The sequence below is a fragment of the Mastacembelus armatus genome, chromosome 16 (assembly GCF_900324485.2).
Source record: "Mastacembelus armatus chromosome 16, fMasArm1.2, whole genome shotgun sequence".
NCBI lineage: Eukaryota > Metazoa > Chordata > Actinopteri > Synbranchiformes > Mastacembelidae > Mastacembelus > Mastacembelus armatus.
The window spans coordinates 2,393,456-2,408,605 of NC_046648.1; the positions used below are offsets into that span (position 1 = coordinate 2,393,456).

At 40.5% G+C, this 15,150-nt stretch overlaps 1 protein-coding gene across 1 annotated transcript in view; it reads left to right on the forward strand.

Annotated features, from left to right (window-relative positions):
• Positions 1–15,150, forward strand: part of col14a1a (collagen, type XIV, alpha 1a) — a 111,975-nt gene that overhangs the window by 59,344 nt on the left and 37,481 nt on the right. Inside the window, exons 25-32 of the mRNA XM_026293208.2 lie at positions 60–134; positions 2,093–2,232; positions 5,460–5,583; positions 10,853–10,996; positions 11,268–11,432; positions 11,610–11,648; positions 11,778–11,916; positions 14,052–14,194. Of these exons, the coding sequence (XP_026148993.1) occupies positions 60–134; positions 2,093–2,232; positions 5,460–5,583; positions 10,853–10,996; positions 11,268–11,432; positions 11,610–11,648; positions 11,778–11,916; positions 14,052–14,194 (969 nt within the window). The remainder of the gene's footprint in view (positions 1–59; positions 135–2,092; positions 2,233–5,459; positions 5,584–10,852; positions 10,997–11,267; positions 11,433–11,609; positions 11,649–11,777; positions 11,917–14,051; positions 14,195–15,150) is intronic.

The window sequence follows — 15,150 nt, forward strand, 5'->3', positions numbered from 1 at the left end:
ATGATGATGCTACTTGTCACTGCCATCATGATTGATGACGTTTCATTGTGTGCGTTCAGTGCCGGCGCCCACTCAAGCTCCGACTGAACCACCGACCACAGAGCCCCCTCCCACCGTCCCACCTGCTAAAGAAGGTGAGAAACACAAATAATATAAACACACACGCTCTCATGTGATGTAAATCATCTTTATACAGTAGTTAATGCCAAAGTTGATTAGTTCTTGAAATGCGTATTTGGTTTAAAATGATCTGCAGGCAGATTAACAGATAACGGTTTAGTTATGAAATATCAACAGTGACATGGAAGAAAATTTGATTAAGAATGAATTTAAAATAAGGCGTTTACTCTGTTCCACAATTATTTCATTGTGCCAAATGTACTCAGGTTACTGTTGGATGCAGCCAATGCCAATATAAAGAAACACTACTCTAATCCTGGTTCATTAGCTCATTACCTCAGGCTCAGCAGAGGTATTGCTCCCATCCAGATACTGCTCCAGTATAGTCACTGGTCCCAAACACCAGATCTCCCAGTCCAACTACCAACTACAAATGTTACATATGTTTATTAAGTCACTGAAATATATCATAGGAAATCTTTGAACATCATGATTTAATGCCCAAGTATTACCCTTTACTGCTTTACTGTAACTGTAATTCAGCAAGTCACTGTTGTGTGAAGACAGTGGTATAAGATATATTCTCACTGTAGAGGAGGATTTTTCTGAACGCTCTTGTGTTTCTACAAAAGACTGGAAACAAAGGTGTACAAGTCTACAGTTCAATCCTCCCATCTCCTACCCAGATGACCCTTCTTGTCTCTTTCTGTTTGATGGGCTCAGGTAAAATGTTGACCTAAGCACAAACTGCACAGACATGAGCCTGCACACCTGCTGAGCCTGTCTGTAAGCATCGCTTTTGAAATTTGTGGCCTTTATCAGACCAGTGCCTCTGTCTGCAATGACAAGCAACCTTTACTGAGGACGGAAACTCAGAGATAAGGGGTGGAGATAACATTGTGCTTGTTGTGTGTCTGTAAGTGGGAGAAAGCAAGAGGAAGAAAATAAAACAAAGTGATAGATAGACAGGATGAGACAAACACAAAGCATTGGGGCTGCTACAGAAAGCAGAGGGGTGTTGGAGAAAAGAGAGGAAAAAGTGCTGGTGACAGAAAGAGGTGGAAATAAGACATGTAGTACAAAAGAGAGAAACTTATCCAAAGTGATAAGTGGGTTAAGCCATATCATAACAGAGAGAGAATAATGTCTCAGTAATATTAGAGCTTTTATCAGAAGCATCCACATAAAACCTTGCCATTAAAGCATTCCCCAGCCGACCTTTAACTTGACATTTCTGAGACACATGAAAGCTCCAATTATGAAAAAGTGTGATAAAAACATTTGTCTCTTAAGAAAAACAGTAACACCAATAGACAAGATTTTTGTATAAATCCATTTTTATTGTATTTCCTCGTCTCCTTTTCTCAGCTCTCCTGGGCTTTGTTACATTTAGAATTACAACCATTTTACTCATAAACAGTGTAGATACAGTTCAGTTGTTCCCAGGAATTTATAGAGACTGGTATGGTCATGAACGGGTTTTGGAATTTAAATGAAGAACTGGAGTTTAAAAACTTGTTAAAAGCACAAAACAACTTTACAGCTGCAAAGATAAGCCTACTGAGAGCCATTCTGAAACCTGAGAAGGATAAAAGTCACTGCAGGATCAGGAACATGAATAAACATCCAATGGAAGGAGAAAAGATGTAGAACATTTCTGTGGTCAGAAAAATAGGAAGTTTAAGTCTTAAGTTGGAGACTGTTCATTGTACCTTTTAATATTATAAACTCTACAGTGTGCAGATTCATCTGAACACCCAGTCTTGGCATATTTACCCTGTTCCAGACAATGTGCTCTTACTACGCATATTTACTTAGTTTGAATAATATGAAGCAGCTGGTCGACATTCACTGATGCTTGATCCTCCTCAGACCTTCATTCTGTATGAAATTACCCTTTAAATGCAGAAACCAATAGATGTCCTGACTAAATCTGTATCACTTTCTTGGCTGAATCTGTTTTCCGGTCTAGTGTGTAAGGAAGCCAAGGCTGACCTGGCGTTCCTAGTCGATGGTTCCTGGTCCATCGGAGATGATAACTTCATGAAGATCACACGTTTCCTCTACAGCACCATGGGCTCACTGGATCTGATTGGACCAGACGGCACCCAGGTCAGTCATGTCACCACATCCATATCTATGTCATTTTACCTCAGAGGGAGCTTCAGAGATCATACCTTGTCTGGCACAGGCTAAAGAAATTACATGGAGCCACTACCCTGTGGGGCCAATGTGGTTGGGTCCAGTGGAACGTGGAGACAAAGATGCACTGAACCCTGGCACCGTGGACTGGTTCTTTCTGGCATGTCATCTTTCTCTGGGTTAGAAAAGGAATCTAGAGTTGGTGTGGGAAGGGGAGGTGCCAAATAGATATACTGCAGTTGAACTTTGTACGTGACACTGGTTCTTGAATCCAACTGGCTCGGTCTCTGTCCTTTTCTACAGCTAGTTAGGAATAGAGGTGCCAGGCAGGTGCGGGGATATTAGTGAGACCCCAGGTAAGCACTGCTGTGTCTGAGTTCCACATTCATGCAGCTGCAGGTTGCTGAGAGGAAGGCTGTGACTGTGCTGATGGACTTCATGGAAAATCTTTGTTGGGATGAGTCAACATCTCTAATTCTGAGGCCATGATTGTCTGCCAGAGAACAGTGGATTGTTAGAGTACCGCTGGGGGTGAGTTGCTGCCTAAAGCGAAGGCGTTGGAAGTATCTCAGGGTTTGTTCTCATGAGTGAGGGTAAAATAGAGCATGAGAAATGACAGATGGATTGGTGCAGCATCAGCAGAAATACAGGTGTTGTTCTGGACCTCTGTGGTGAAGAGGAAGCTGAGCTGAGGGTGACGAGACTTGCCCTGTGAGTTGGGATATGGTCCTTGCTCATTCTGCTCATTTACATTGAAAGGAGTCAAACTGGTGCCTCAGGGTAGATCCAGAACATGCTGCAGGGGGTCTGCATTTGATATGGCTTGAGAACTGCTTGGGATCCTGCAGGAGAAGCTGGAAGACACTGGGGAAAAAGATGTCTGGACTACTGTGCTTAACCTGCTGCCACTGTGACCAGGCTCCATATAAATGGGAGAAAATGGATCTGTGGATGGGTGAATGCATTTTACATGGATTTTCTCACTTTTCCCAAATGCATCATTACATTGGAATAGATTTCTGAATTAAAAATGTTAGAGGTGTGAATAATATTGCACTGAGTCTCCCTGGAGTGGTGGTATTATGCTAATTTATGATTGGTAGTGGTTCTTGTCTAATCTAAACATCTGTCTTGTGAAAATAACTGTTTCTTATGCAGTGAGTTGAGCAACAGTAATACAAATGTGCATAAGGCTTTTAATTCCTGTTCAGTATCTCTGAAACTTGTTTCTTTGTAATAGCGTGTTCCCTCTTTAAAGATGCATACTGCAAAGTAAAACAGCCAGAGGTGACCACACTGAAAACCATAATTAGTAAGGGGCTAAGCCTCTAACAAAGAGTTCATCATTGCCAGTTGTGCAGAGGTATGCAGGTTTTCCATGCTATGCATAGTGCCAATCACCCAAATTCATATATCCCAGAATCCATTGTACCCCACTCCACCATCCAGCCTAGCACTCCATAATGTCATGGCTGATCTGCAGCTTTTTTAAGCTGTCCCCTTGTTCTTTTTGTTCTGTCTCATTCTTATTGATATATTTGAAACTGAAGCAGAATATTTACCCAAACAATGAATCTTGAGCAATCTTAGTTTGCTCTTTGTCCTTTTGACCCATGTGCATTTGGCTCATTTACTGTTTGAGGTGGGCTGCTGCTGTTGGCAAACAATTTATTGGAAAGATGCTTTGGAGCAGAATTTCACCAAATTGTCTTGGTCTGTCCCCTGAGAAATAAGCATGACCACAACCTTGCATATATAGAAAAGCTTAGAAAAGTCACAACGAACTTTTAAACCACTAGTGAGTCAATCTTTACTTTCTGGAAGGCCTTGGTGTTGCTGAGCAGTATTCGATTAACTCTGCTCATTTGCTTCCACTGTGTTTTGTGCCAGAAAACATTACTTTTCTGGCAGGAACTGTGGTCTAAATAAGTTAGGTCTAGATGCATTAAAAGCTGGAATAAATATCAGGTGGCTCAAGCACTGACTGTTGTAACATCAGCTTGGTTCTTGGTATAAAATCCACCATGAGTAATACATTAGGAACCGTGTTGCGACAGTGAATAATGCCATCTTCGTTTCCTCAAGTGTTTCTTGTGCATCAGGTTCACTGGTAATAATGCCAGGCTCTAACTTGGAGCAGTAATTTGCAGTTGTAGTTCTGGACTCATTTCTTTGTGCTCCTTTCCTGCATGCCCCCCAACTATTCCCTGCAGAGCTCAAGCGGTTTATTTTCACACTGTAAAGGTGTTTGCTAAACCTTTTTCTTTCATTTGTGCAATATGTGCTGTTAAGCGGTTTGCTCCCCTCACTGTGCCTCATAACCTTCTGGCTGTAGGCTACTTAGAGCAAAACACTGGGTGTAATGTGAGAGCGTTGGCGGGACAGTAAAGAGAGAGTTGGCTGGTAAGTGTAGTCCGCCTCGAGCCAACAACAGCACCATTAGCAGTCTGGAGGTAATGATAGTTGTTCGCCCCTCTTAGAGTAAGGCAATTAGATTGATTGTAGCTCAGTTGTGAGTTCGCATTTATATTTATAAGTGTATTTTCACCTAGAGACTAATATAAACTGTACAATAAAATGAGGCTTTGATACTCCCGTTTGACTTTTACAGGATGAAAAATATTAAGACCACCAACTCTGACCAGCTAAAAAAGGGTGTAATCTGTGGCGCATTACTGCTTTTACCTATTAAACCTTAGATTAACCCACGAAACTGTCAAAAGTTGTGTTTCCGTGTGTGTCATATACAGTTCACCCCTTCCATCTGTACGATACCCACTTTATGGTACTATTAAACACGGGCAATTGGTATAATTACAGTATTTAGCAATACTGTGTTTGATACTGCTTTGCTGTTCAGAAGAAATGCTGAAACTGTAGGTGATAATCAGCAAATGTTAGACTTATGGACCCAGAACACTGTCATTTGGTTTCGTAACACTCAGATAGTGCCTCACCAGTAGCTTGGAGTAACTTGGCCTTTTGTTTTTTGTTTTGGAAAAAGCTTGAGCAAATATAGGAAAACACTGCAGTGGTATTGTTACTGACATGAGTGTTACCAGATGGCGACAGAATTTGAATCCTATCCCTCTGAAACGAAAACGCTTAAGGTGAATGGGAGTTTAACGCCATATAATTTGATCTGACGTGTGTTTTGGACTTATGCTACGTCTCTGTCCGTCTCGGTCTCTCTCCAGGTGGCCATTGCTCAGTTCAGCGATGACGCTCGGACAGAATTCCAGCTGAGTTCCCATGGCAACAAGGAAGCGCTACTGGAAGCCATTCAGCGGATCAGATACAAAGGAGGGAACACCAAGACAGGTCAGAACCAATGTGGCAATCAGGAATAATGTGGTTTAATTTGTGCACTACAGCAGAGAGGTAAATTCACTTGTCGGTTTCATATCCCACTCTCGCCACGAGGTCCATTAGTAGCTGTTCAGAGCTCTCGGTCGTATCACATAATCCTCTTCAGCAGATAGTTTGCCCATTTGTTGTGGACTTCTTGTCCATGCTGGTTGGAGATTATGAATTTATTCTCATCCTTGGAAGCAGCAGTTACTAAACAATTTCACCACAAGGTCCATTAGAAGCCGATCTGGAGCTTTGCCATTTGTCCAAAATTTGGCCATACATACATTTAACAGCTCCATAAGACGGCAAACTCCTATTTGTTGAAGATTGTGCGATACTGTCTAAACTGTCTAAACTGCACCTAATGGACCTTCTTGTGAGATGACTCTGTGAACTGCTGTTTCTGAGGATGATGAACTTTTAACCTGAAGAAAGCATATTGTGAGGTTCTGAATATATTTGAATACCTTTTGCTCTGCTCTGCTTTGCTTTGCTCTCACTTGTTTAAAGTGTCATACATCGCAGAGAGGGTCGAAGTGCACAACTAGCACTTGGTGGTGTGAACCCCTAATCAAGGTTTCCGTAGATCCTTAAGATGCAAGAGTGAAGCAGTATCAAACACAGTATTGCTAAATACTGTAACTATACAAAAAGTCTAAAATCCAACAACCTGAAACAACAAGGCAGCATGAGAGTCTGTAACAGTACACCCACTCTCTACTGTATGTAGGTTTGAAAGGCTCATTCTAAAATTACGAAGTGCAACGGTTGGTATTTTCTGGTGATTACACATTAATGGGAACATATATTTATGAATATTATATTCCATTCCTGCTAATATATCCCACTAAATATTACACATTGTACCTTTAATGAAAACTTGGCCGAAAACAGTGCTCAGTTGAAGCCCACTGCACCATGTGAAATTAAGTCCATCGGGGATAAAGGCATTGAAGTCAGAGGAAAAAAACACAAAACTTCAGTTAAAAGCCTCCAGCAAACTCCTGCCATTAAACAATATTGTTGCTGTATTGGCATCAGGAGACTCGGCACGGCCCCAGCACGACCCGCTGTGCGCCAGCCCCTGCAACACATACAGGACAGTAGCTGAATGTCAGGAGTCTTGGTGCGTTTAATGTGACTTTACAGGCACTGCTGGTTGTTCTGGGAACTTTCACTCTCCTAAAGTCCAGGTCATGGCTCAGTGTCTGCTTAGAGCAGTTGTGTCCTTGATTATTCCCATCAGCTCCTGGGCTGACCTTACTATCATATCTGCACTTATCCCTTCCTCCCCCGTCTTACTCCTCTGTTTGGGCTTTTCTCTCCTCCCTCATTCTTTTTCCCTCTTGGTTTCTCTTTCTCGCTTCTTTTCCTTTTCTGTCACTTTTGCTCTTGTTCTTCTCATCATTTCTCCTTTTTTGTCCACATTTTCTCTGTTCCAGATACTCTTCTTCTTCTTCTTCTTCACCCCTTCTTTCCTAAACTTCTTGTCATTCCTCTGTCCTGTTTTTCCATTTCACTTACCCAGCTACATCTACTGCATCTTATCTTATAGCTTACCAGGTGGAGACGGTGTGTTAGCTGATAGCACTGTGCTAGCACTGTGTGTGTGTGTGTGTGTGTGTGTGTGTGTGTGTGTGTGTGTGAGAGAGTGCGTGAGAACAGAAAATAAATCGTGAAATCATGAAATTTCATCTCCCCCACGCAAAAAGGACCAAGTGTGCTCTCACAAGGTTAGGCTAATGTTCACAGACTTGCAATTTCTCTGTCTTCCTGTCCCCATATCTCTTTGTCTCTCACCCACACATGCGCACATACATGCAAGAATTAATCTTCTTCAGTAGCTCAGACAGAATGCCTATTCTTCATTCTGTCCTTATTTCACAGAAACCCACACAGCACATATTTTTAGATAACACCGTTTTAACAATGCAAGCAGACACTCACTGGGCTATGTGCCTGCGGAGACTGTGCCCAAACCTCCTCACTTACATTTTACTCCTCTGGTCCCCAAGAGCTACACTACTTGTTTCTCTGGATTTCAGGACTGATGCTTGTGCACACATTCCCAATCTCCAAACCCCAAACTATTCCCTTTTTTCATTCTTAAACCTCAAATTCCCCTCAGAGACCCCACTAGGACTCCTCACTGTGTCTATATTCCCACAAACCCCTCAAATAAAAGACTGTGGCTTTCAGCCTCTTTAACCATTAGCCTCTGGCAGCTATATCTGTGTAGAAGCCAACAAAAAATCCCACAGCGTCTATGGCTTTTTATGTTTTTGCCTTACATGGATAGCTTACTAGCTTAATATCCTCTGTCCTATAACCCTCAGGTCAAGAAAACATAGACTGAAAATAGTTCTGAGAAATCCATTCTATCAAAATTATATTCAGCAACCTGAGTTACCTTATTAGTCAGGATATATTTTTCCTTTTGAGACTTTTTCATGCTTCAGCTGTAGTGATGCCGTAGTGTCAGACCCACACTCAATTTTCAAGGTGTTTTATGAGTTTAGGAATGTCTGAATGACCCATGAAGCCAGTGATTTTTAATAATTTATTTGATTATCCATTTTTCCAGATCAGAGAGAATGTTAGTTTTTTCCTCGTCATACACAGATTTTTCCTCGTCATACACGTTCCACCTGCAGCTAAGAAATAAAATGAGAGAATAAGGCTCCTGCTCATCATGGTGCACTGAGGCTGTGGATGCTAAAATAGGAGAGATGATTTCAGCTATTTTTGTTTGCTCATATTGTTTCAGTTCTTCAGTGACAGCTACAGAGCCGATAAAGTGTTGCCAGACAGGACGACAAATCCAAACTGGCACGGTTTATTTCACACTGTGGGGTGGGCATGGTTAGTCATGCCAAATTTGTTTAGGGAGCAACCTGACTCAGGCTTACATGCATATACCTATTATACACACGTATGTATGTATATGTATATATATATATATATATATGTGTGTGACTCAGCTGATGGAGAGACTTTTATGCAAGTCATCCAATGGCATCTGTTTGATTTTACCGTCGCCCACTATGTGCCCACAGCTTTTCACTGTTAACTGGAAGTGTGTTCACAGTGACCGTGGATGAGTGAATGACCAATCAGGGCATGTGCAGGGTGTTTATTCATAATGGCTCGTGTGTCGTTTCGTGCGCCTACATAAGTAAGCCCTATGGTATGTGCTATTAGTGATTCTCAGGGAGCTACTGGACTGCACTTCAGGTCAGCTCACTATCTTGTTACCTCTTGAATTCATATATGTAAAAACAGGCACTCGTTTATGGAAAATTGTATAGTTCACACAAAATGATGGATCCTTGGTGATCTGCGCTTTTGAACCTGAGATCCACTGACATTTTGTTGTTTTTATCTTGAGTCATGCTCTTTTTGTGCCTCTCACCCTTCTCTTCTTCTTCCCTTCACCTGCTAACCTGCTCTCCTCCACCTTCCCTTTGCACCCACTCAGCTTTTCCTCCTTTATCTCTTCTCCCCTCTCCTCAGCGATGTCCTGCGTCTGCCTTCATGCATGGGTAGCTGTTGTAATTTCAGCCTCGTCCTATTTGATCAGTGGACACTGTAGAAACAGATGTATCACTGGCAGATATCTGACAACACGACACTTTACAGGCCAAGACGCCATCGTTTGTCATCACTGACAGTTCAGAGAAAATAAATGAAAAAAATAAAAAGAGATGAGGGGATGTGATCTCTGAGAGTTAGGGTTTGATAGAAATGTATACAGAGACAGGATTGGCACTTATACCATATACTCCACACAGTTGTTCATATGTTTGATCAAACTGGCCATTTACGGCTTCTGGGTATTGTTTTTAGTACAAAGTTTCCTGATATTCCTGTCTCAATAACTAAAGCACAGAGTGTGAAAGGACAGAGGGAGTTGAGAGGATTAATGGTGGTGATTGCCCATTTAATTATGAAAAGGTCAGGTGGCGATGAATAGATGGGCTATATGAACTATTAATGCAAATCATGATGGACAATATGCAAATCTGACATTAAATAGAAATGACCTATATGTGTGTGATGATCATCAGAGGACTGGTTTGGTTTGCAAATATCCATATCTGGACACACATGCTGCCTATATCTAAAAACCTTTAGTTATGATTGGTTTTCAACAGTATTCAAGGTCACTTCACTTTATCAGTAGCAGAGAGCTGTCTGGAGACACATGCATCAATAAAAGTGTATTAAAAACACAGTATAATGAGGCATGAGTGTTTTTCTAAACATATTTGAGGCTCTTGAATCCCAAAGATACACATAAATTCACTGACAAATGTGCATTGACACCACCTTGGCTTGTAAATGGGGGTTCTGGAAACCTTTTAAAACTGTCTAGACAGATTTTTTTGACTGATTAAGTCCATTAGCAGGTGACCTACACACTGTCATAAGTTCATCTAATTTAAACTTTTTGACAAACTAGATTTTAACATTTCCACATTACCTCGTCTTATCGCTCCTTGTTTAGATATCACCAAAATACAGTTTTTGGGAAAATTTGAAATACCCCTGGACATTCAGCCCAAATTAGTTTCAGAACCTGTTGACATAATCATGGGGATCAATAAAGCATAGTCTATATGCTATGGACGTATGTGTTAAATCCCAAGCATCCTGTACATTGCTCCTTTTCCTGTTTTGTTTGTGGGTTTTTTCTCAAGGCAGCTACTGATTAATATTCATGTCACTGCAGCATAAAAATAAAGTTGCAGAGACAGAATGTAAGAGTTCAACACGAAACACATCAGGGAACTCGCCATTTATAGCGAATTGTTAATTTGGATCTGCTATTTAAAGGAACTCTTTTAAAGAATCTGAAGGTCAAAGACGATTTTGCTCAGAGTCGTAATAAACACACGTGTACATGAAATTTGGGTGGACATCACTAGTCACTCAGCAGTGAATGAGCCAGTGATTATGTATATTGCAAACTGTAATATCAGCTAATGTGACTTTGGTGCTTTGCCAAAAACTAATGGAAAAGCATCAACTCACATATTTATTACACAGCATTTTTTTTTTTTTTTTACAAAAAAGAAACCAGACAATATATTTTAAACAAGAAAAACAATATAAAGAAAAATACATAGTTTAAATCTTTAGCATAAATTGGTCTATGAGCTAAAGATGCAGAAATAGCAGCCCATTCATATGGTTGTTTAAATCAAGTCTTTTCTTTTTTTTTTTTTTTTTTTAGGTCGGGCCATTAAACATGTGAAAGACTCCATTTTCACCTCAGAGGCCGGGGCCAGGAGGGGCATCCCTAAGGTCCTGGTTGTTCTGACTGATGGACGCTCGCAAGATGATGTCAACAAAGTGTCCAAGGAGATGCAGATGGAGGGTAGCGATTTCATACAGCACCACACAGAAATAAAAGACTTCATGTTTAATTAACAGTCTGACAAACCCTGTAATCATGTTATTCACACTGGATCTAAAGTAAAGTATGTGATTTGTTGACATTCATTAAGTAAGTTGAACTGTGTAACAGATTTTACTGTTACTTGATGACAGACTAGTCTAAATCTAACAGTGAGTTACATTAGGTGGCTTAATCATCCCCTTTGACTTGAAACTTGTGACAAACCCTCTCATTTTCATTTCGCTCTCAGGCTATACCATCTTTGCCATTGGCTTTGCGGATGCGGACTATGGGGAGCTGGTGAATATCGCCAGTAAACCCAGTGACAGACATGTCTTTTTTGTGGATGATTTGGATGCTGTGAAGAAAATAGAAGAACAACTCATTACCTTTGTCTGCGAGGCTGCCACTGCCAGTGAGTCACACCACTGTATGTTTATAACAGTACCAGAACAGAGAAGGGATAAAAGACCAGGAGGAACTAATAGAGTGGAAGAGGCAGGAAGGACTTTTTCTAGTGGAGACACATCAGGGAATAAATGGAAAAATGGTAAAAATTAAGGATGAACTAAAAGACTCTCCTGTCTTTCAGCTTGTCCATCTGTTTTGATGAGTGGTGACTCGATGGCAGGTAAGAGGTTTAATGACAAGAACAAGAACTTTGTAACACCCTCACAAATCCATCGACTTTATAAAGCCCCCGGTGCATGTTTTGGTGCATGTTTGTGCCGTCCGTGATGGGATGGTCTGGTTCTTGCAGGTTTCCGTATGATGGAGAAGTTCGGCCTGATAGAGAAGGAGTACGGCACCATACCAGGAGTTTCTCTAGAGCCGGGTTCTTTCAACAGCTTCCCCTGTTACAGGTTACACCGTGATGCTCTGGTGTCACAGCCCACCAAGTGAGTTAAGGGAAGAATTTTTATTTTTTCAGTTGACAAATAAGAAAATTGTCCATTATTTGGCCTTTTAAATCATTGAGATGGAAAAAAAATCTTCTTAGTGTAACACAGTATAGTACAATTAAACTGCAATAAAAGCATAAAAAGTACAAAAGTAAAATACACACTTTTTCAGTAAAACATTGTAACTGTTGTGTAGGCAGGATTTCTTGCAGGGACGTTTTATTGGACAAATCACTGTGTTCACAAAATCACCTGATAAGGAAGAGTTGGAGGTGACAGTTTTATTTGTGTGCCACTGAGCTCAGGATGTCTTTGCCATTGACACCTCAAAATGAATTACAAATACACAGGGGAAGACGATTCAGAGACACACACACACACACACACACACACACACACAAGGATTAAAACAGACACGCACCAGAAACAGACTAGTAAAAACTGCTCCAAATACCAGAAACCAGTGATTGTTCACCACGTAGCATATAGTAGTGCACGTTTGTGTTTTCAGTCTTTGAAGGACGTATTCTGAGGCCACCCTGCTGTTTATGCATTGATGTTTGCCCCCCCCCATCCCTTTCTTTCCTGGACATGGGGAGTGGTCACTGTCAGTGGTCAGCAGGACACAAACACCAGAGGACTTTGAAACACCAGACGACTCCGAGGAGGATTCAGTAATCCTGCCAATGAAAATTACTTGACTCTGTGGCTGATAGCAGACCACAGGATAATTAACATGAAAGCTAAGATTTTCCCTTTATCTGAATTATTGTTTAGCACACAAGGATCAGGACACCCATAACACCTGGCTTCTGTTATCTTGTTGTACTGAATGTCAAATGACAAACAGTATTTGTCCCTACTGCCTACAACACTGCAGTTGCCTTGAGGGTTGTGGAATTTATGCATTTTGTCTCTGTTTATAATAATGAAGAAAGACTGTGTTTTCATTTGTGGTAGGTAGCCAGACGCTGGATTTATCTGTTGTATGTGCCCATTACATTGAACATTTTTAATTTTTAATTTTCAAAAGTGAAAGTAAATACATTTTTGCAATAAGAAGGTATTTATTGAAAACTCTGAGCAGAAACAGTTTATCAGAGAAATGTATTTGCAGTTCTACCACTCATCCTTGCAAGTCCTGCTAACCAATTAATACAAAAAGCAAACTGGCAATGTCAGATCTTTTTTTTTTTTTCCACGGCAGCAAAACTAAACATTAAAAAAAAGATTTGAGAAAAAATGCATTAATATCTGCTGCAGTCAATGCCCTGTAGTTTCTAATAGCACGGTACAGTTTAATGTAATATGGCATAAACCATCTTTAGCAATAATCTGATGTGTAATTTCATTAAAGCAACAGTAAAAAGGTCCCAAAAAAATTAGCCCTAATTTGCACATATGGGTTTACGCTGTAGATCCATGTATATGTCTTTGAATTCAGATTTCTTTTTTTTTCATAGCTCTCAGAAGATGCTTTTAGGTGAAGTTATAACTTTACATTTGATTGGACTGAACCCAAATATTAAAAAAGCTGTTAAGGTTTAGTTGTATATTTCAAGTAGGTTTCAAAATTCCCATTTAAACCATGACCACTTATAGTTATAAGGCATTTCAGAATTAACAGAAGGTGAAAAACATTTAGAGATGCGTTCAAGTGCAGTTAGCGGTGTTAAAGCTTTGACTAGCACAATACCACATTGAAATATTCCAAGGGTAAAGCCCAGACAGCACCTTTAACAGAAGCATTTCAGTGGCATCAGTTGTTCTCCCATAATGACTTTTTCTGTGATGTTGTCATTTCAGGAGTTTTTCCTCAGTTTATGTTGTCAGCCAACTTTAACTTAGTTTCCTGTCATTGTTCAGTTTGTGAAAAATGATTTTGACAGGCTCTCTGAAAAGGAGAAGCTAAGATGATTTAAAACTGAAGTGCTCAGAGGCAACTGTACAGAAAACTAAGCTCTGTGATTTAAAAAAAAAAAAAAAAGGGAGCCTGCAGCACCCAGAGTGTTCTCAACAGCTGAAAAGAGACGATGGCACTCTGACAACAGACTGGAGAATTAGTGCCTTTAGGCCAAGCTTACTGCATGTACCTGTGTGTGTGATTGCCTGTTCTTTTATATGTGCACCAGGTACCTTCACCCTGAAGGGTTACCCTCTGACTACACCATTTCTATGATGCTCCGCCTACTTCCCGAGACCCCGCAGGAGCCCTTTGCATTGTGGGAAATCCTCAACAAAGACCACAAGCCATTGGTGGGACTAATCCTAGACAGTGAGTTTGAATCCCTCCTTCCTTTTTTCCCCCTGTATCACAGTACATCACAGCGTGACAAGCACAAACTCAAACAGCAGCTGTGTGCTGCAGCCGCATCCCCAGTGCCTCTAAATAAACCGTGAGATTGCATAATGCAGCAGAATTTAGAAGTGAGACTGGAGAGAAATCACTAATTACGGCTGGAGTGCAACTTCATTTTGGTTTCCTTATACAGTGTGTGTCTTTTTAAATTAGCAACGTTTCCAATTTAGCTCGTGTCCTCAATCCTCATTAAGATGCAGGATCTAACTAAACTCTTCTTTTTATGGAAGATCAGATTTATTTGCTCTTCCCTTAATGGGACATACTAATAGTGTAATGAAGCACCATGACTTTAGACTTAGAGGTGCTGATCCTCAAATACTTTAGAGTTCAGACGTGTAGGTCACATCCAGTTTTTAAGTACAGAGGTTTAAAAAAAAAAAAAAAAACTGAATTCAAACTAAATTTGTATCACCTTTATGTGTCCGACCTGCGCCCTGGAAGAGACGGTACAAGTAATCGCCATCTTTGCTTAAAAAAATGAAGTGACATAAACACCTTTGGGAATCAAAGATCATAGATGGACGTTTCCATCCAGTTCTCAGTTTTATTAATGTTTCTGCTTCTTATATTTCACTTGATTATTTATCTTAAAGGGACACAAACAATAAATTCTGACAATCTCTCAGCTTAGTTGTCATTGCCGCAGTCGTCATATATTATCTACTACAGTTTGTAAATAATTGGGGGTGTGTTATCTCCCTCCCCTTTGTTGGGTGAAAAACCTTCCTGCAAGGAACTTGTCATTAAATGATATCACAGGGTTTTTCAGATCAAAATGACTGAAAATTAATTTGTCAGAGCAGCACAAAGATAAAGTTTTTTGCTGCTAAAATTCTCCTGCACATGTGATTTATTGTTGTTAGGAAACA